Source organism: Emydura macquarii, unplaced genomic scaffold, assembly GCF_026122565.2.
Source record: "Emydura macquarii macquarii isolate MOO-44397 ecotype Brisbane River unplaced genomic scaffold, CSIRO-AGI_Emac_v2 contig_499, whole genome shotgun sequence".
In the NCBI taxonomy this organism is placed as follows: Eukaryota; Metazoa; Chordata; order Testudines; family Chelidae; genus Emydura; species Emydura macquarii.
In genome coordinates, this window is record NW_027130636.1 from 15,587,395 (window position 1) to 15,610,871 (window position 23,477).

General features: G+C 39.1%; 1 protein-coding gene across 2 annotated transcripts in view; it reads right to left on the reverse strand.

The window, feature by feature from the left end:
- Window positions 1–185: 185 nt before the first annotated feature.
- The window catches only part of ING5 (inhibitor of growth family member 5), a 34,254-nt gene continuing 10,962 nt past the window's right edge, over window positions 186–23,477 (reverse strand). For both annotated transcript variants that reach the window (XM_067538991.1, XM_067538990.1), the window contains 7 exons: window positions 13,821–13,892; window positions 12,646–12,812; window positions 8,819–8,930; window positions 7,617–7,710; window positions 6,282–6,417; window positions 4,202–4,263; window positions 186–3,370 (listed from right to left, as the gene is read on the reverse strand). In XM_067538991.1, coding sequence (XP_067395092.1) covers window positions 3,328–3,370; window positions 4,202–4,263; window positions 6,282–6,417; window positions 7,617–7,710; window positions 8,819–8,930; window positions 12,646–12,812; window positions 13,821–13,892 — 686 coding nt within the window. In that variant the 3' untranslated portion in view covers window positions 186–3,327. The remainder of the gene's footprint in view (window positions 3,371–4,201; window positions 4,264–6,281; window positions 6,418–7,616; window positions 7,711–8,818; window positions 8,931–12,645; window positions 12,813–13,820; window positions 13,893–23,477) is intronic.

Here is a 23,477-nt window from a genome sequence, read left to right on the forward strand (position 1 = left end):
TTCCTCGATGCCAGTGTGGAGTGTCAGTCCCTAGCAGGCCCCAGTGCTTTGCTGTGGCTCCCTCACTGTGCACAGTTTTAGCCTGGAACCCTGAAACGATGTGATTTCAGACTTTTATTCCCAAAAATACTTTATTTATAACAATATATCCATTATCTATAACATAATCCAAAAATACAGCTATACATTTTTACATTTTTTTTAATAAAAAGATTTATAATATTCTCTTCCATTTACAAAGGGAACAGATCTAATTCCTTTGAAAATAATATATAACATTCAGGTTAAAGTTACATAATCTCCAATTTGGATGAATTATGATAAAGCTGAACACCATGAAATATACAGGTGCCTGAAAAAGCTTTTCTTGAAAATTTTAGTGGAACATTCCTTTTAAATCTCTCATAGGTCTGTCCATTCCTCTCCACAAAGGCAATGTATATTTAACGCTGCACATTCAAAATAAAGAAGGACTTTAGTTCTTTAGTGACCAAGATCATGTCTACTGATCTTCCTGTCTAAAGAGGAGCAAAAAACCCTAAACTCAGAAATGAATGGGCAAACAGATATTATTAAGTCTGTGTTAACTAACTACTAAAGCCTCTGTTTGTTAGGGTGTGTTCCATGTGGGACAGCTTTATTGCTCAAACTCTTTTCCAACTCAGATGATCTGATATATTTGAGAGGTTGTACCGCAAAGTATATCTGTCATCTTACCTAGTGTTTGTAGTCTCCATAGATATCTTTCATTCTTAGGACTGATAACATAGTGCTAGCTCTAGGTCTTTTGCTTCCCTGGTTAAAATAGAAAGCATCAATTCTTCCAGGCCACAGCCACCCAGACAAAAATCACTAAATAATTTGCTGCCCTATGCAACTCTCTCTTCTAAGTTTATGTTAATCAGCTTTGCATTGATAAATCTGTAACTGCTTGGTTCTACAATAGTGCATATGCAGCAACACCTCCCAAAGAGGTATGTTGGGTTTTGAGAATCAGTTTAACCAAAAACTTAGGATCTATGGTAATTATTTCACAAAACATTTTTAAAAATAACTGTTGCCTACGATATTGTATCTTTGAACGGATGGGGAAATGGAGCCTGAGTCTTCATCAGTATTACAATCTTCAAGACAGTGACGTTCTGACTTGTAATCCAGTGTAACAGGATAATGAGGTATGGGTATATTTATTGGCTACTGAACTACATACTGATTCATGAGGCATCATGAAAAGGTTTATTCTCCAGACATAGGCAGAGCAACTTCCTACACTCTATGATGAGACACAAAAAAGGGCTGACCACATTCCCAAATCCAGCTTTGTGCAATTGTACTTTCTCCCCACCTAATCTGTTGCTAAGTTCTGTGCACATATTTTTGGTGTATTTGTTTTAAAATGGCAAAAAATATAGTGTGAACATGAGTATGAAAACTTCATATATACCACATGGAGTGATGGGACATAACGGGGATAAGTACATCATCACACTTTAAACTACAGAGCCCATGAGACACTTTTTTTCACAGTTGATGCGACAATCGTAATATATTCACAGATAACTACACGATACCAAAAGGAGTTTTCTATGATATTTTTGTTTAACTGGTAGCTCCTACAAAGCCAGATGCAAATAGTGTGATGCATGAAAGGAGACACAGTGTTTTACATCCTTTCATCATAAAATGCACACAAAGGTCATCATTCAATGGTCCACCTGTAACAGAAAGACCATCTTTTTTGTTTTTTCAGTTAGAATTGTGACTATACAAGTCTGTCTTTTGTGCTTACTTTTCTGTTTTGTTGTAAGGCTAATGTGGGACTGGTTCTGTTACACTGCAGATCCCTTTCTGACACTCCAGTGGTCTACAGTGGGCCACACCGTTACAGCCCCTTGTGGCCATAGGCAGGTGAGTCCCAGAATATGGGAAGTACAGAAGCAACAAACCCATCTTTACCTCTCCTCCCAGTTCCTGCACCAAGCACAGCTAAGTCATAGGGGGGAGAGGGGAGAACAAGGGACTTGTGTGGAATATTTTATTTTTCTCCTCCTGGATTTCTCTCTTCTTTCCACTGTAGGGTATGAGACTCTAATGATAGCAAGATTCACATTTTATCTGTCGACTGACAAGCAGCTCAAAGAAATCAAAAGCAGGCAGATTTCCCACCAAACAAGCTAGAAGTCCCTTTAAAAACACTTCTACTGTGTGGACTTCTATTTTATTAGCAGTGGCTCAGGATGGATGCTGATTAAAATCAGAAAAATTGCAATAGGGTTAAAGTCAGTGATTCCATCTCAGGTTTGCAGCACCATCACAAGAATCTATATCTTACTACCTCTCCTCTCTACTTATTATTCTCCTCCTAAAGCCTGTTTTCCTGATTATTCACCGAAGTGCAACATAAGGCCTTCATTTTATTTCATGATCCCACTAGTTTCCTAACACCACACTAGGTTTTTGTCTTCACAATAAAGAATGTAAGGCATTTCCAGCAAAATGGGTTGTTGGCAGGAAGGGTTGCACTCTCTCGCTACCACTGCCACTCTGACACAATCCAGGGCAGATCTTTTGCTACTTAAAAACGATTTTCCTCCAGAATGGACAAACGTTTATGGGAGGAGGAAGGAATTCAAAAGAGGGGCCTGGATGTCGGCCTCAGATCAAGTCCAAAGGTGGCAATGCAAAATTAAACAGAAATCCCAATAAGAAGAGATGTACAATTTTAGATACACACATACACAAAGCATGCTTCACCAAAATTACAGACAATACTTGGCTTTGGGGAAATAAGATACGGGAAATAATTCACTGGCCTGCATGTTGCCTTCAGTGCTATAGGACTGTACACACACTAAAAATGGACTTCACTCCTAAATGGATGAATGTTCATGCAGGTTGCAGTTATATAGAGATCCTTCATATATATTAGGCATAGCTTCATGCCTACACTATTCCGGTAGTGGCAATTCACCATGCTGAAAATGTAGCTCTCTGAGTCCCTTGCAATGCTTTAGGCAGTTTCACAGATTCCAATGCATTAGCAAAAATTTCAGCTGTAGGCTTCTCCAAGTATTTCATAGTAACAACTGTCAGTGCTGTATAAGAATAACTTAAATAAAATACCTGTGGCAACTTTCTCAGAAATCCTACCCTCCCTCATCAAGTCGTCATCTTCTTTTGAAATAAGAATTACAACTGGCTGTTGGACAATTAAATATCAAATCAAAACAAGAAGGAAGGTAAGACAAAAATTAAAATATAATATTGAAACATGTAGGAAAGAATATATTAAACTCTTCTTCTTGACTCAGTGTACATTCCCCTTCCTTACTTCTTTTTCTTCCTTTCCTGAACACAACGGGGACAGAACCTAGGGACAGAAAAGCATTGTATTCAGCTCCAACAGATAAATATTTTGTCTGGGAGCTCCTCACTATTTTGGAGAAGAAAATAAAAGTAGCTATGTGGACATCAATTTCTTTTGTTGATTCAGTAATATTACAGAGCACAAAGATGGAGGAAGGATGTTTCATTGGAATGGGGACAGGAAATTTGAGCAACTAGGAAAGGAAGCTGTGGTGTTTTGAGGGTGACAGTGGCAGAAGGGAGGGCCTCAGCCCCATTTTAAAATAAACATGGTTTTCGTTATCAGAACAAAACAAATATGATTTTTTTTAAGTGTGAAAGATACCTTCTCACCATAACATGTATGTTCTTAAAAAATACTGAACCAAATAAATTACTTCCTCTCTTTGAGATGAGAACACACACACAAAAAAGTTATACATTCCCAATGATATAATAAATATACCATGCAGGAATGCAATATACATACAACTGTGCAAATACATGGGGCTTTTTTAATTTTTGTGAACTGCTCTGATGAGGCAGATATCTTATAAATGCTTGCAACCTGAAATATCCCGTTAGGGCCTTATTCTAAGCCTATTAAAATCTATGGGAGTTTTACCATTGACTTCAATGGAAGCAGCCTTTAGAAATGTGAATAGATGTTTCCTAATGTATCATGTACATCCACACATATATGATTCCCTAACAACATAGGTTACAAGCCTGCATGTTAGTGAGAGCAAAACTCATGCACCAAGACAGGTCAAGATGACAGAATTTAATTTTCTTCACAATTGGAGAGAGGTAGTCAGAAGAGAATAAACAAACAGAATCTGTGGCTCCTACTTACCATTTCCCTTTTGGTTTTGTGGTGAGGTCCACACAAGCAAAGTGAAACCACTCAATTGGACACTGCAGTTCAGAAAGAAAGAAAAACAAAAGGGACACTTAGCATTTAGCATATTTAAAACTAGGAACGGATGGCTTACTAATGCAGATTTCCCCATCAGATGTATTTGTGCTGTGAAGTTGTGCAGGGTACAGATTCTTGCTACTGTAAGAACAGATATCAAGAGTGTACCTTCAAAAAATATAAGGCATCTTCATAGAATCAGAGAAATGTAGGGCTGGAAGGGACCTGGAGAAGTCAAGTCCAGCCTCCTGGGCTGTGGCAGTACCCAATAAACCAAGAACATCCCTGACCAATTTATTTTTAAAAGCTTCCAAAGATGGGGACTCCATAACCTCCTTTGGAAGCCTATTCCAGAGCTTAGCTACCCTTATAGTTAGAAAGTTTTTCCTAATATCTAACCTAAATCTTCCTTGATGCAGATTAAGCCCATTACTTCTTGTTCTACATTCAGTGGACATGGAAAACAATGTATCACTGTCCTCGTTATAACAGCATTTCACATACTGGAAGACTGTTATCAGTCCCCCCTTCAGTTGTCCTTACTGAAAACTAAACATGGCCAGATTTTTTAACCTTTCCTCATAGTTCAGTTTTTCTAAACCTTTTATTATTTTTGTTGTTCTCCTCTGGACCTTCTTCACTTTGTCCTCATCTTTCCTAAAGTGCGGGGCCCACAACTGGACACAATACTACAACAGAGGTCTCACCAGTGCCAAGGATAACAAGACAATTACCTCCTGTGTCTTACATACAACACTCCTGTTAATACAGCCCACAACGATATTAGCGTTTTTTCAGAACTGCATCACACTGTTGACTCACATTCAATTTGTGATCCACTTAAACCCGATTCTTTTCAGTCCTATCACCACCTACCCAGTTATTCCCCATTTTGTAGCTGTGCATTTGATTTTTCCTTTGTAAGTGAAGTATTATGCACTTGTCTTTATTGAATTTCTTCTTGTTGAATTCACACTAATTCTCCAATTTGTCAAGGTTATTTTGAATTTTAAACTTGTCCTCCAAAATGCTTACAACCTCTCCCAACTTGGTGTTATCTGCAAATTTTATAAGCATACTGTCTACTACATTATCCAAGTCATAAATGAAAATATTGAATACCAGACAAGGACTGACACCTGCTGGACCCCACTAGATACACCCTCCCAATGTAACAGCAAACTTTTGGTAACTACTCTTTGAGTATGGTCTTTCAACTAGTTGTGCACTCATCTTACAGTAATTTAATCTAGACCACATTTCCCTAGTTTACTTATGAGAATGTCATGTGGAACTGTGTCAAAAGCCTTACTAATATCAAGGTGTATCACGTCTACTGCTTCTCCCCATCCACTAGGTCAGCAGTCCTATCAAAGAAGGAAATTAAATTGGTTTGGCATGATTTGTTCTTGACAAATCCATGCTGACTATTCCTTATTACCCTATTATCCATCAGTGCTTACAAACTGATTGTTTAATAATTTGCTGCAGTATATTTCCAAGTATTGAAGTTACTCTGACTGGTCTATAATTCCCTGGGTCCTCGTTCCCCTTTCTAAAGATAGGTACTATGTTTGCCCTTCTCCAGTGTTTCTGTACTTCTATCCTCCAGGAATTCTCAAAGATAATTGCTAATGGCTCTGAGAATGCTTCAGCTAGTTCCTTAAGTACCTTAGGATGAATTTCATCAGGCCCTGGTGACCTGAATATATCTAATTTATCTAAATATTCTTTAACTTGTTTCTTCCCTATTTTGGCCTGTATTTCTTCCCCTTCATTTGTCAATATTAATTTGTGTTGAGTATCTGGTCATCATTAATCTTTTTAGTACAGAATGAAGCAATATAGGGAGTAAACACCTCAGCTTTCTTGATGTCATCGGTTATTAACTCTCCTTCCCTACTAAGTGGAGGACCTACACTTTCCTTCATCTTTCTCTTGCTCCTAATGTATTTAAAGAACTCTTTTTATTGCCATTTATGTCCCCTGCCAGATGTAACTCATCTTGGGCACTTACATCAGGGTTGTCACAGCCAATCATTTCTCCATAGGACACCTGGTGGCACAAGCAATACGTGGGCTCATTGGGATCCACTGGCATGTCTAGGACATCCGAGGGGTGCACAGACAGGATGGTATCAGCAAAGTCAGATCTGTGGAGGGAGGAATACTACTGAATAGTAAGTGAGAGCAAATTACTTTTGCTCATTTAAAACTGTGTATTTCATAGAGAACTAGTTCCACTTGAAAGTTTAACTTTAAATACATCTTGAGTGTAAAAAGCAATTATGAAGGCTTAGAAAATACATTAATTACAAATACAAATGAATTTGGATAATTTAGAGCATTGGTCAAAACAAATTTATATGAATTTTAATGTAAAGAAGTGGAAAAATTTGCAGCATACAATACATACAAATAAAGGGACTATTATTTAGAAAGCAATGATAAACATAGCAAAATTTAGTTGATGACCAACTAGAAACAACAGGAATGTAAAGAGAGTCTACCCTTTTCAGTTATATGGCAAAATCATATTTCTATCTGAAAATTTTGAACTCTGGTTTCAAATAACAGCCAAGATTCCTACAACTGAAAGAATGTAATATTCTTCTATTTTTCCAGTTTGTTTATTCATACATTTGACAGCACTATTGCTGAAAAGACCATTATAGACATCAACAGGAGCAATAAAAACCTTATAATGTTTTTAAGATATCAGGCCATGCTATTTAAGGTGCTTTATGAGAAACTGGAATTTTTTTTGTAATCACTTTCAAAATATTTAAATTGACAGTGCTCTTTTAATTACAGCATATAAAAAATAGAATTAAGATTCCTTCCTGCTTGTTTCAAGTCACTGGATTACTCACGATTATTTAGGATACCTACCCTATGATCTAGAATACCAGAAAATTATTCTAAGAATGCCTCAGAATTTCTGGGAGAGTGATGCAACATCAGAATGGGCATGCCACGCTAATCTTCAAGCCAAGTCAGTGTCAACTAATACAAATGGCCACATACAAACAAAGCTAAGCTACTTTCTTTACATTTGTAGAAAGCAACAGAAACTGCATTCTTGCCACCTTAGAGACAGACACTGTTCCAGCCATATTAACTCCTTGTCCAGTGTATGAGAATTTAATGCAAAGATCTCTTGATATTGGTGTCAGGGGAAAGTGTGAAGAGAGGGCATATTTAAAACAGAGTCCGAGTAGAAGAATGCTCTGGGAATACAAATTGTCCAGCTGGAAGTGTCATCAAAAGGGCCAGGAATGCTTGGCTTAGTATTTCATGAATTTACAAAGCTTTCCCAGAAAACCATTACATGTGACTGTTTGTCTCTTACCCTCCTTTTAATTTTTTCTTCTTTGGAGTCTCTTCTTCAGATGTTCGCCTGCCTCGACCCCGGGAGCCTCTCTTGTCCTTCTGACTTCGTCCCTCTGAAAATCAGAATTGTTTCAAATTAAGTCCACCCCAGAAAAAGCATTGTATACTTTTATTTGTGCTTCTATTATTTTAAACTTCTATTTTGCAGGCTCTTTATAATATGTACGAGGCTCATTTGATGTTAAAAATATGTTTGCCTTACACAATGCCAAATTCTGTTCTGGTTTGCAACTTATTCAGCCCCATAACATAAGTCGAGAGAGTTGCACAGGATTCACCTGGAATTAGACCTGATACTGTATATTCAAGAGCCATCTAGTAAAAGAGTGCTTTAAAAATACACTCAACATTTTCCCATTTAAGGACTATGCATTATTAGTCAGGGTGCAACATATACATGCCATCACCAGCCTCCCAAACAAACCTCAAAGCCATGTCCTCAGCAATTTAAAGGAAAGAACAATTGTATACTGTTCATTGTTTACTGTATTTAATTTGGCTTTTTGCCATGTAAAATTTCTTATCTATATTAAAAAAACAGGTATTTTTCTGTAACTTTTAAAATTTTCAACTGTTATCAGGTTATACTGGATCTTTAAGTTAAAATAAAGTTAGGATTTTATTTCTAATTAATATACTTTCTTAATGAGAAAATCATCCTTTCCCACCAAGAGGTCTTTTACTTCTCAAGGCAAGGCACAGTTGAGGCCAAGTTTGCTCAACTCAAATAGATTCTTTAGCTTCAAAGTTTTAAGAGCTATGGACTACGGATGCCAACTCTTGTCACCACAACTCAGCTTCATTTGTAGCAGTGCTTACAACCAGTGACTTAGAGAAAGGGCTATTTCAGGATGTGTTGACTCAGTGAGGCAAGGGACCAGCTTCCAGCAAAAATGATTAAGAGGGTTCTAGACTGGATTCTTTCTTCATCTGCCCACCCAAATAGTGGCACCAATGACCCAAACCCTTGAAAAGCATTAAATAAAATAAAAATAAATAAATACATAAAAAAAAACCACACGCACCAAAGCTTCAAAAGAAAATAATATATTCTCCTTCACAGCCCTTCTGCACTACACTGGATTTGCATATCTTACAGCAAGGTTTTCCAGCACTGAGCAAGATGGTGCTGGTCACATTACATACAAATAACTCACGCACTTTTCAGGCCTCGACCTCCAGGGCTTTCAAAGTCACTGCCTTCCAGCTTATCCTTCAGATCTGCTTCAAATCGTGCCAAATCTGCATCCAGCCGCCGGATGTGTTTATCCACCTGCATGGGAGAGAAACCACGCAGCTGAAAAAAACCTCAACCAACCAAGAAATTCCTGGGACCTCTATTAGTTATTCTAGCAGGTGGGACGCTAACAGTTCAGGGCAAACTGAGACAACTCACCCTTACTAAGCATGTCCTTCCTTGTATCAATATTCGGTCACACTTTACAATAAAGGGTACATTATAAATTATTTATAATAGGTTAATAAATAAATAAATAAATATAATAGATGTTATAAACATGTTGCAGACATGAGTAGTATGTGTTATGGTTCTAAGCACATCAGTAGAAAGTGTTATCATAGATGGCTATAAGCCTTAGTTAAAAGCAATCTATTGACCTGATGCACTTTATAACAATTAAATATTTAATAATCATGTATTAACTCTATGAACTATTTATAAATGGAGTATTAATACAGAGTGTGACAAAGGTCTTTAAATAAAAAATCACCTAAAAATATTACTAATAGAGGAGGATTGAATGGCATGATGGACTGCCAAGCTGATAGTGTTTGAAAGTTAGTACTGACACCTGTTCCGTGGTCTATGTGAAATGAGCTGGTCTCACTCCAGTCCCTATGGGCAGATGTCCTCATCACAAGAGACATTGGTAGTAATTTCTGAAAAGAGGTCAAAGTCAAATGGGCTTGTGAACAACTTGCTTGCTTTTAGGGATGACTGTTCTAAAGTCAGGGCCAAGGCATACTATTGGAGTGATAAGAGAAAACTCTGCCTGTGCTGTGGATAGAGAGAGGACTCCAGTGTCATCAATCTGGAATCTTTCACCAGCATTTATTTAAAACCCCCAAGAATACTAGACCTGTAATACTGGGGGATTGCACAGTTCAAGGGATTTGTAATGGGACACAGAGTCTTTCATTTCTGGTTTATTAATTCAAATCTGACTGAAGTCAGCAAGGACCAGAAGTTGTTACTATATATCAGCCTGAAATGAGCTGGTGGCTTAATTCTAGAACAAGTGAACATACTGCAAGAGCCACCATCTCAACTGACAACTTGTTTGGCAGTCCAAGCCAAGTACCAGGGACAAATATTAAGAATTAACTACTTTCTTATCTCACCCGCCAGGTCAAGGTTGAGGCATATGGCTCAGATAATGCAGGAAAGCTTACATTCATGTTCCCCATACATATCTGTCCCCTGGACAGAGGACTTTAGACTTCAAGGTTATCAATTTGAAGGTGTTTATGGACCCTTTTTAAAAGAAAAAAGATGGGAGAAAGATAACAGGAGACGTACCAGACAAAACTGTTGAACAGGAAAGAATACAAAGTACTGGAACTACCAGCAATTAAATTAACAGCTCACTCATGCAATTCTGGAATCACCATAAGACTCTCCTCCCATAAGATCTCAACACACACACACATGATATTACTGACTTAGTCTATCAGAATAGATTTAATTTTCTGGAATTGATCATCGTTTTTAGGCGCTTCACAGACTACAAAATAAGCTGGGAACAAAAATAAATAAATTTTTGCTTCTGTCAGAGTTCCCAGATATCTCTACATGACAAAAATTCTTTTGAAATTAAGCAAACAAATTGCATATCTAAAAATGGAACTTTTTTTCTCACTTGAAAAAAAGCTTCTTTCCTTTACAATCAATACTCTTTGAAAAATAAAAATAGAGAACACAATGAAGTCTGGAGAACTCAAAAGCTAAGAACAGCTTTTGAGGTCATATAGATATTCCAAAAGTGATCTCTGCCCTACATCTATAATATCCTTTGAGTAAGATACTATTGTCGATTTCAGTTCAAACTTTCCACAACATAAACAAAATCTTCATTAACTTTATCTGATTTAAACAGTCCAGATGCTCATATAAAATACTTAAAAGGCCATTGTCTATTTAAATTATTTTTTCTTTAGTTATGCAGTGAAACTTATAAAAAATCAGGTCAGCAGCATTCTGCACTGGTAAGCCATGATCAGTAGCAGAAGCAGACAATGAAATGTTTCACTGGGGAGAAGAACTCAAGAACAGAGACTGAAAGGGAGACAGAGTAAGGCCTGGTCTAGCCTACACACAGAGTCACACCATTTTAACATCACACCTTCAGTCAAAAAGAGCTTGCATAAACACAAAAGTTGCATCAAACAGACATCCCGACCAACACATATAGCAGCCAGGAGTCTCTGGAATGGAAAAAGGGGAACGTGGTCTAAGGACAGTGGAGCCTTCCATCTTTTGCATCTTTGTCTACTAGGTCTCTGGTAAAAATTCCAAGCCCTTCTTGTAAGTTCATGCATACGTGTGAGGGTGGGCATGAAAGAAGGAAAGATAAATTAGAAAAGAGAAGTATGGTATATTTAGTGAGAGATCTGGGTTGGGGGAGAAAGGTGAGGAAAAAAAGAAAAGAAGGTTGAGGGCCTAATGCCTGGAGAAGTGAAGAAGGAAGAGAGAAGTAAGGGAGATAGACTGAGAGATGAGAAAGAGGAAGCGACAACCCAGACCAAGTAGCAGTGGAGCAAAGCAAGAAAAGGAAAGAAGATCTAACATCTTTTGTTTTATGAATAAGACTGGTTGAACAAGTCAGTAAGTATATTTTCAACAAATTTCATTTGTTATTAGTTGAATAATTTATTTAACAATACTTTTTTCCCCACTATCTGACCAGCTCTAGAGCTGTCAAATATTATTTGGCAGATTCGCTATTTGATTAATATTAGCAAAATTCTTGAATAATAGTCAAATATATTTTTGTGCTAAATGACCAGCCATAGTACTGTTACATTAAAAAAAGCACTAAATATAAAATCGCTTGGCAATGTTCCAATTGCAGGAGTATAGTTTGAATAACAAGGCTTTGGGAGGTAGGGGAGTGGTATGGCGCATGGGCACTGCAGCCACAGACAGACATATCCAACTGTCACTACTCACTGCCCGATTATTCTGCATTCTCTCTTGTAGCAAGACAAAGTGTGCCCAGTGCAATTCACAAAGGCAGTCCTCGTTCTGTGTGAATCATGTCTATGAGGCAAAATAAGCAGAGAAATGAGCACCATTCAAAAGTCGGTGAGTGCCACCAGGGTCCTCTACAAGAAAATGGTGCTAGTAAGAAGTTGCTCTCAAGGACCAGAAGATCTCCTTCCCCCCTCCAAGTCCATGGAGAAAAGGAAAATAGTTTGGTGTTCAGGCTGTAATCTGGAGGAAGGAATTTTGGCATGAAATTAACATCTTTGGCATGAAATTAACATCTTTCAGTCATTTAGAAACTAAACTAAAGGCAGACACTTTCCCTTAATCCTTCATGTTTCCTGGAATTTACCTACCGCACTTTTGATGTCAACTCAACAAATGCAATGAGAAAAAGCAATACAAAGAATGGGAGCAATTTCAAGTTGCTGGTACTATCACACTGCAGATGAGCAGTACAAATCACAGCAGCAACTAACAAACCATACAGCTGTGGTGCACTCACTTAATGTGCAATTACAATGGAAGTTTGTTTGACACAAACCTAAAAGAACAAAAGGAAAACTGGAGTTTTCTTGGTAAGACAATGGTAAAACAGAAAAAAATGTGCCTTAAGGGAACTATGCTCTGTCAGTAACAGAGTTAACCCAAATACAGATACTTCAACAAAAAACCGAAAAGCTCCTTCTTAGTTTATAATTACATTTGCAAGAATCTTACTGACCCCATGATCATAGCACTCATGCATGCACTTAATTCTCACCATCTCATAGGTCTGCATGGCTAGCTGCACTTTGTCATCACTGTATTCTTTACATTTACTGTAAGCATTCTGAATCTTCTGGAGGTACTCCACACGCTGCTCTGGCAACAAGTGTTTCACAGTTGAAATGTATTCTGCTGCAAGGCTGTCAATTTCTGCTTTCTTATCTGAAAAGCAAACAAAGTACAATTACATGAGAATTAATTTCACAAATGAAATACTTTCTAGCTAGGAATGGTAATTACCTTAAGATACCCATTACCATAGTGTCTGAACCCCTTCAAAATCTAATGTATTTATCATTTTTAGGAAATCACAAAACAGGATTCACCCTACCCAGACCTAATACAGTGCTCAGCAGTTTTTACCAGTGTAATTCCACTGCCCTCAGTGGAGCTACTCTTGATTTAAATTGGTGTGAGATCAGAACTGGACCCACTGACTTCAGTTCACAGGTTTCAACATTTCTTCAGCTTCATTCTGAGTGCGAGAATTTTCTAACTTCTGTGCTGCCATCTCCCTTTCCTTCCAGTGCCATTTCAACAGAAATGAAACCCATTTGCCTATAACAGTCACATATTGTTTGAAAGCTCAGATCAAAAAATTAAACATGAATCTCTTACAAGATATGAAACATTCTACAACTTTGCCATCAGGTTACACATACTTTCCCTCCTCTGTTATGAGCCACATGAACATCCATGTGGTGTTCATGTAAGTTTTATAGTCATATATTTATATATGGACAGACATTAGAAGAAGCTACTTATATGTGACTTCCAAAAGTAAAAATGTGGCCACCTGAGTCTATCATAAAATAAAACGTAGAATAAAAATTAAGACTCTCACCTATGTGTGGCAAGGTATTGCTACTGGAACAATTTAATATTAAACATGGCTGTAACTGGTTAAAAAAAAATCTATCTGTAATAAAAGTCCATTGGTTTGATTTGTTGACTAGGGCTTGGAAAGAAGGAGAGTATATTACAAGTTCTCACATTTACTATGTGAGTATATTTGCACTTGAACCTTTACAGCATAGGTATATCTTGTCTCCAAAGTCAAAGCTTTGCTCTTCCGTACTTCCTTGTCATACCAGACCCCAATGGGATTGTTATGACCCTTCCAATGAAGGATGTCTATTCTGACTGCCTTACTGGAATACTTGAACATACCTTCTGTTCTCTGATCCAGTTCACGCATCAGCTGGAAGTTCCTTCGCAGCTCACAAGGCAGGTTTTCAATACCTAAAACAAAAAGGCACAGAGACTGCAGTCCATCCTCCCCTCCACCAAAGTATGAATCGTTATCTCTGATACAGAACATTCATCAGATGCCCACCATGTATAACAAAAAAGGGCTACAAACACCACCTAGTGATACACAGTTAAGAAGATAACTAGTCACAATTATGACAATAAGCATACATATTCACTGAGACACAGAAGTTTCTATGGAGCTTGCTGTGCTCTCAAGAATCTAAGATTTTGGTTAAAATAAACATAAATAAAATGAAGATTCTAACCCTTCCTATTGCAAAGAAAGCCTTGACAATGTGAAGACCCCGATCCTCCAATTACTTACACGTGTGTAACATTACACACCATGAATAGTTCCATTGAAATCAATAAAGCTACTTATAGTACGTAAAATTAAGCATGCGAATAAATCTCTGCAGGATTGGGAACACTGGAACTTGTAATCAGTAACATGTCTATTTAATTTCAGCCTTTTTGACATAAGATTAGATACACACAAGAAAAGTGGGAACTCCCCTATGTATCAAGGATAGTGATGCGAGGATTCAGGGTGCCTCAATTTTTGGTTACCCAATTTTTGGAAATTTAGGCCCAATTTTCAGAAGTGCTGAGCATCCAAAACCCCACTGACTTCAACTGGAGAAACTGTGGGTGTTCAGCACTTCTGAAAGTCAAGCCCAAGGTGGGTACCTAAAGATGGACGTAACCAAAATTATAGGCCACTTTTGAAAAATGTTCAAATAGATTACATTTCTACTACTAAAATCCTAAAATTCAACTGGATAAATGGAACTGGAATGTGAAATTGCCAACTGGGTTGGGAAACATAATCCTTCTTGTTCAATACTGAGACCCGAAGCCTTTGACACTGCCAAAAATTTTATTACACTTTTGTCTGTCCAGGGATGGTTGGTCAGAAGGTGAACTCCACACACTTGCAAACTCTTCCAAATGGGAAGGTGTGACACTGTCTGGATTAGGGGTGACCATTTATAATATTATTTAATACCAATATGACAAAATTGCAATTATTCTTACAAGGTATGCCATGTCAGGTACCATTGAAATGGTTATAATTTGCTAAGATGATAATATTGTTTATGTATATGTATCATCTTTGTACCGTAAGTTATGGATATGTGTGATACATCTGTATCCAAAAACTTGTGCTGTGTTTCTGGGTGACATCCCCAGACAGGATGGCAGCAGCACTAAGCCTGCTTAATAGCCTGCCAATCAAGGGAACTCAAATGTACAATGAATCCAGTGAAGGAACCCAGGGGCTACACTTTATGAGTAACCAGGACATGTAAGAACATGCCGATGACATGGGGACTCTGAGGCTTTCCCATGCCATGTGCTGTGTTTGGGACAAAGGAAGTACAAGCCTCATGGCAGAAACTGTAAAATGCAGTTGCACCATATCCCTCTTGTCTTCATTCCTGCTTCCTACCTCTAGATCAACTACTCTACATTTGAAGCTGTGAAACAAAGGACTGAGACCCATCCGGGTATTGAATGTACACCAGAGGAACTCTATAAGCCTGCAAACTCCACAATTCTCTTGAGAATCTGATATATATGGACTTTGAAGTCATTTGTATGTATCTGATTTTTTTGACTGTTTAACATCTCTCTTCATGCTTGTTTCCTTCCTTTTATAATAAACCTTTAGTTTTAATTACTAAAGGATAGGCTGGCAGCATGATATTTTTGGTAAGATCCAAACTTATATTGATCTGGTAATGTGGCTGACCCTTTGGGGATCAGGAGAACATTTTGGTACAGTGAATAGAGCAGGGTCGACAACCTATGGCACACATGCCCAATGTGGCACGAGATGATTTTGAGCGGCACTCACACTGCCATTGATGCCAGAGCTGTTTATAATTTTTTATGGTGCCAGGAGCAGTCCCTGACCAGGGCACTGGGGCAGGGCCCACATCACATGGGAGAGGGTCGGGGGGCAGGGGCGGGGCTGGGAGGGGGGAGTGGTCGCTGCTTGGGGCCGGGAGTGGCTTCTGGCTAGGGCACTGGGCCCACGTCACATGGGAGAGGGGCAGAGGCAGGGTCAGGGGGAAGGGTCAGGGTCAGGAAGGGAGAATGAAGACTTGGCACGCCACTTGTGAAAGGTTGTCAACCCCTGGAATAGAGTTTTAAATAACTTCTCTCTTTACTGGACCTAGTTTCTGATTGGGAGTCAGAGACTGAAATACAATAAAAGGGGCTGTGTATTTCTTGTTGTAGCTTCTTGATAACCAGTGTAGGAAATCAGAAGTACAGTTTGTGATTGGTCGGGGAATCTAACTTCAGTCTTACCCAGCAGTTCTGGGAGAATCTGCCCTTCTTTTGCAGCCTGCCCTGACCATGGCATTTTCAGGTGGGCTACCCTAGGCACAAATAGGTCACAGAGGGATTCTGCTAGATGATATGCAGCTAACCTCATGAACTGCATGTGGGGCATGACACACTTACATTATTATTTGATATACCAGGTACATACCATGTTAATTTCAGGCCACAAGAATGCATTGTGCATCTGCAATTAGGTCACGCTGATACATATTCTCAAATAAGGGACATAAGTCCCCTCCTGTATAGTCTATAAGGGCCTGATCCAAAGATCACTGAGTAGATTTGACCCCACTTACACAATTTATTAATAACACTGATAGGCACCAGTTGACCAGTGACTCATGTTAATATGAGAAAGGGAAACCTTTTGCTTTTCTATTAAAATATTTAAAGTGACAAAGAAAATTAAATGCAAAACCTAACTTATTGACCTGCTAAGGTTGCACAGAGAATTGTCAGAAGTCAAGAATAGTAAGCACAAAGATGGCGCTCCTATACTATATGTCATATGATGCCATTTGTGATTATTGTAAGCCTACAGGTGGCATTGTAATTCACTTGTTTGTGGAGGCAGACTCATGGCTGCATGCACAGCACCAGCTTCCTATTCCTGACTTTCCTGATGCTCTGTACAGTCCCTGTGACAAGGAAATTTCCATTTTCAGTCTGAAATTCTGAATTCTGGAGAAAATGACGAAACCCACAAAAACATCCAGAAAAAGCAAACACAGAGAGTCAAAATTTATAATATGCAAACAGAATAAAGTCTAGACCAAAGAGCCGATTGCTTTAAAAGAGCCAATTTTACAAAGCTGAAAACAACAGGGAGCCAAATCAGCTAAGAGGAAGAAGTTAATCAGGAAAATGTGAATGATAATAGGGAATTGTTTAAGGACACTTTCCTAGAAGCCAAAAATGCCACAACTGAAGAAAAAGGCTGATTTAAAAAAATCAACCTGATATAGAAGGGAAGTGAAGGCACCTATACAAATTTATTTTAAAAATGGATCAAATGGAAGTAAGGGGAAGCTGACAGTAATGAATGTAAATCAGAAGCTAAGAATTATAGAAGTTTTATAAAGGAAACAAAGGGACACAAGGAGAAATCCATGGCCACCAGATTTGAGGAAAAGGAGTTTTTAAAATATATCTGGAACAAAAGAAATCCTTACAATGGTCCATTACTAGATGGAAATGTTAAAATTATCAATAATAATGCAAAAAAGACAGAAATGTTCATTAAATATTCTGTACTGGGAAAAAGTAGGTGATAATCATATCATATGATAATCTCCCATTCCACTAGCATCTCAGGAGGATGATAAACAGCAGCTACAAAAGTTAGACATTTTTAAATCAGCAGGTTTGGATAACTTGTATCCAAGAGTTTTAAAAGAGCACTTTTGAGGAACTTGCTGGACCATTTATTTTAATATTCAATAAATGTTGGAACACTGGGGAAGTTGGAGAAGACTGGAAAAAAAGAAAATTTTGTATCAAATATTTAAAAGGGGTACCCGGGACAATATAGGCCTTCAGTCTGACATCGGACCTAAGCAAGATAATGCAGTGGCCGATATGGAACTTGATTAATTAATAATTTTAAAAGGGTAATATAATTAATGCCAATCAACATAGGTTAATGAAAAACAGATCCTATCAAACTAACTTGATATCTTTCTAATGAGATTACAAGTTTGGTTGCTAAAGGAAACAGTGCTGATGTAATATACTTCTGGAAAGTATTTGACTTGGTATCGCACAACATTTTGATTAAAAAACTAGAACGGTATAAATTAAAACGGCACACTTTAAATGGATTAAAGACTGCCTAACTGTTGTGTTTCAAAATGTAATTGTAAATGGAATCATCATCAAGTAGGTGTGTTTCTAGCAGGGTCCCACAGGGACCCTGTTCATCCTATGCTATTTAACATTTTTATCAATGACCTGGAAGAAAACATAAAATCTTCATTGATAAAATTTGCAGATGACCCACAATAATGAGGGAGTGGTAAACAATAAAGAAGACAGGTCACTGATATAGAGCAATTTGGATCACTTGGTATGCTGAGTGCCAGCACACAATATGAGTTTGGGTGATCGGGGACTATCCTGGAAAGCAGGGATTCTGAAAAAGATTTGGGGTTGGAGGTGGATAATCAGCTAAATATGAGCTCTGAGTGCAATGCTATGGCCAAAAGAACTAATGCGATCCTTGGATGCAAAATCAGGGGAATCCTGAGTAGCAGTAAAGAGGTTATTTTACCTCTATAGTTGACACTGGTGCAACCACTGTTAGAACAGTGTCCAGTTCAGGTGCTCACATTAAAAAAGGAAGTGATAAATTAGAGAGGGTTCAGAGAAGAGCCACAAGAATGATTAAATGATTAGAAAACACTTATAGTGATTTAACTTAACAAAGAGAAGGTTAAGTGGTGTCTTGATTACAGTCTAACTACCTACTTGAGGAACAAATATTTAACAATGGGCTCCTCAAGCAAGGAGACAAAGGTATAACACAGGGGTCAGGACCTGTGGCACGCGCGCCAACTTTGAGCGGCATGTGATATCCTGGCCGGAGCTGTGCCACCCTTGGCAGCACTGCGCATCGCACCCCACTCTTCCCACCGACGCAGCCCTGCCCCTTCTCCACGTGGGCTGAGCAGCGCCCCCAGGCCAGGAGCGGCATGACCCCTACAGGAACTGGCCCGCAGACCCCCTCCCCCTACCACTGCCATCAGGAATGGGCCTGCAGACCACGCCCTGCCGCTGCAACACTGGGGGGAGGGATTTGGCACAGCCCTTGCTGAAGGTTGCCGACCCATGGTATAACAGGATTCAAGTCTAGAAGTTGAATCTAGACAAATTCAGACTGGAAATAAGGCATACATTTTTAACAGCGAGAGTAAATAACCACTGGAATAACTTACAAAGGGTTATGGTAGATTCTCCATCATTGACAATTTGTAAATCAGGATGAGGTGTTTCTGCTCTAGGAATTATTTTGGGGAATTCCTATGGCCTGTGTAATACAAGAGGTCACAATACATGACCACAGGGGTTCCTTCTGGTCCTGCAATCTATAAGAAACAGTTACACCAGGAGAGGAACACTTTTATAAAGAGGGGTGGAGAGGAAGCCTGTAAGGAACTGCGGGTGCAGAGACAGCTCCTTATTGGGCTGAGATTCATTTACTTAGCAGATGGGTCTAACAAATTTTTATTAAGGCAAAACAGTCAGCAAGTTGTGATCAATTACTCACAAGTGGGAAGTTCATTGGAAGGATCTCATCACAGTCACCTCCAGCACTGGACAATACAGCTTCAACCACCCTTTGTTACACAAACTTATATTTATAACTTCCTGTTATCTTTTCTAAAAACGTACTTATTTGTCTCATTTCCATGAAAACTCTCCCCCATCACTACAGGTTTAGTGTTAGTTCAAACCAAGCTTTTCTAGCTTTTTAGTTACTTTATCCTTTCTTGTTCTCACAACCTTGATTACTTTTCAATTTCTTACACATACACAGTTCTACTTATGCTATTAAATGTTATCAAAACAAACTCAAAATCCACTGCAGGCTTCTGTCAGGTCTAAATACACCTTCACTTCCAACACTCCTACACATATGGCCCCTACATAAGATGGAGGAGCAGGCACAGATCCTATTAGACGAGATGCAGCTTCTATATGTGCTGTGGGAACTAGGACTGCTACTGAAGGCGGAGTGTAGCCCTGTGACATTAAGAACAACCGAAGGGCAAGGGACACCCATTGCTGGTAATGAACTGCATCTGGCTTAACTTGTTCTACTATACCAAATCTTCAATGTCATGAAATATATCTGGTAAGTGTCACGCAAGATGCCAATGAAACGCTCATGACTCACTCATTAATATCGTATAATGTAGGTGCAAGCAAGTGATGCAAAGTAATGGACATAAACTGAAATTATAATTCTTAAAATGTGTTTGCCAGCCAAGCAGGAGTTACTCCACCCAAGACAAAGGACTGTAGTTTTTCCACCTTATAAGGAGTTATGGCCTAAATACTTTGAAAGACAATGAGAATGTATTTGCATTATCACATAAACAGACCCAATAGGCTAACAAAGGGTAGAGGCAAACCTCAAACTATCAGTGGGGAAGGCGATTGACAATCACACATTTCATGCTCATGCAATTACACTGGAGGGGGCAGGAAATAAATAATTGGCATTTCAGCAGACAACCCCAACAAGAAACTTACTTCCTTCACCAAGAGACTGCATTTTTTGGGAGGAGTTGGGGGATGGATGGATTTTTTGTAAATAGCCCCTAAATTCTATGGTTTCAAGGAAACAGAGAAATTTAAATGCCAGTCCTTAAGGAATCCATTTTAAGGCACTTGGAAGAGAGGATGGTGATCAGGAACAGTCAACACGGATTCACCAAGGGAAAGTCATGCCTGACCAACCTGATTGCTTTCTATGATGAGGTGACTGGCTCTGTGGATGTAGGGAAGGCGGTGGATGTGATATACCTTGACTTTAGCAAAGCTTTTGATACTGTCTCACACAGTATTCTTATCAGCAAGTTAAAGAAGTATGGGTTGGATGAATGGACTATAAAATGGATAGAGAACTGGCTAGAGCATAGGGCTCAACGAGTAGTGATCAATGGCTCCATGTCTAGCTGGCAACCGGTCACAAGCGGAGTTCCCCAGGGGTCGGTCCTGGGGCCGGTTTTGTTCAACATCTTTATTAATGATCTGGAGGATGGGGTAGATTGCACCCTCAGCAAGTTTGCGGACGACACTAAGCTGGGGGGAGTGGTAGATACCCTGGAGGGTAGGGATAGGATACAGAGTGACCTAAACAAACTGGAGGATTGGGCCAAAAGAAATCTAATGAGGTTCAACAAGGACAAGTGCAGAGTCCTCCACTTAGGAAGGAAGAATCCCATGCACAGCTATAGACTGGGGACCGACGAGCTGGGCAGCAGCTCTGCAGAAAAGGACCTGGGGGTAACAGTGGATAAGAAGCTGGATATGAGTCAGCAGTGTGCCCTGGTTGTCAAGAAGGCTAATGGCATATTGGGCTGCATTAGGAGGGGCATTGCCAGCAGGTCACGGGAAGTGATTATTCCCCTCTATTCGGCATTGGTGAGGACACATTTAGAATATTGTGTCCAGTTTTGGGCCACTACAAAAAGGATGTGGACAAGTTAGAGAGAGTCCAGCGGAGGGCAACCAAAATGATTAGGGGGCTGGAGCACAGGACTTATGAGGAGAGGCTGAGGGAACTGGGCTTGTTTAGTCTGCAAAAGAGAAGAGTGAGGGGGGATTTGATAGCGGCCTTTAACTACCTGAAAGGGGGTTCCAGGGAGGATGGGGCTAGGCTGTTCTCGGTGGTGGCAGATGACAGAACAAGGAGCAACGGTCTCAAGTTGCAGGGCGGGAGGTCTAGGTTGGACATTAGGAAAAAGTTTTTTACTAGGAGGGTGGTGAAGCACTGGAATGGGTTACCTAGGGAGGTGGTGGAATCTCCATCCTTAGAGGTTTTTAAGCTGAGGCTTGACAAAGCCCTGGTTGGGATGATATAGCTGAGGTTAGTCCTGCTTTGAGCAGGGGGTTGGATGACCTCCTGAGGTCCCTTCCAACTCTAATATTCTATGATTCTATACTTTTTTTAAAGCCATAACAACTGCCCTTCTGTTTTGGAGCTACACAAGTACAATATCTTTGTATTTGGATTCATTTCTGTAATATGAGTAAGTCTCCTCGTGTCATGTTGCCACTCTCCAGCTCAGCCAGACCCAGGGACTGAAAGTTACATATGACATGAAGAGAGATTCAGAAAACAGAGGTGGACAAATTCCTTTGGATCTTTCCCTTTTGTTTTATTTCCTCTTAAGCTTTCAATAGGTTTGTCTGAAAAAACACATGCAAAAGGTAGTCCAAATACTCACAGGCACCCACTCACAGGAGACTGCATGTTGCCCTCCTCTCAGTTTGAATGAACTTTATCTAGGGATTACCCTCAGAAGAATCTATTTCAAAGGCTCACTAGATTATAAAAGAAAGAAATAAACAACCCACAAGTTATCTATCTTTCACCTAAGACGACTCAGGCAGCGTACATCAACATAACTCTGTAAGCATCAACCCTAAAATATAGTTCCCACCAAAGTAACTCATCCACTACACTGACATAATAACTTCACCTCTGCAAGAGGCAGTTAGGTCAACTCAGTGTCTGTATTGATACTGCACTGCTAACATCGACTGTTTTACTGCCTTTCAGAAACTGTCCCACAGTGCCCCATACTGACAGTTAAATCTGTGCAAGCACTCTTAGTGAAGATGTGCACCGCTGACAAAAGGAGTTTAGCGCGGACACGTAAAACTGATTCAATTAGTGTGGTGACTGTATGTCAATGTAATTTTGTAGTGCACAAAGATACCAGCCCTTTGACTTTGGGGGATAAATTCTGACCCAGAGCTTTTGTCAGCCATCTTGATAGAAATGTGGTGAGGCTTTTCCTTGAAGCAAGTCTAGCTTGTTGGATTTTAGTTACTAGAAAGTGTTTTATCTTTATTTCTCTTGTAACCATTTCTTACTTTAACTCTTATACTTGTGCTCACTTAAAATCTTTGAAATTAAATAAACTTGTTCTTTTTGTAATCTAAACCAACCCAGTGCTGTGTTTGAAATGAACTTTTCGGTAATTCTACTTAAAGTAACAAAGTGTTGGATATTGTAAAGGAAATTATGCATGTAGAAATCATTAGCTGGAAACATGAGAGTGGTGAACGATAAGAAAGGATATTATACATGAAAGTGTCATGAAGCTATAGGATAGGAATGTCCTTTGTAAGCAGAATTTAACAGAGACAAAAAGGAAAAGAAGGAACGTATATATGAAACTGCAGTGTAAGCAGAAATACTAGGGAGAAACAGGAGATGTGCACCATCTGGTTTTAATATCTAGGGGGGGCCCATTCCTTTAGGTAAAAGGTATATAAGCATGACTAAAAGAAACAGGAGGGGCTTGCAATCCTCTTATTGCAAGTCTTCAGCTGAATAAAGGATTCTTTTCCTATGAAACTGTTTGTGTCTGTCCAGCTGTTTCGTCTCAGCTGAAAGGGACCCTGATTTAATTATATGCATGTGAGTAAACAGGCTTTAATTGCTTAAACCTGTGGCGGTAATTCATGCATATATCCCTCACA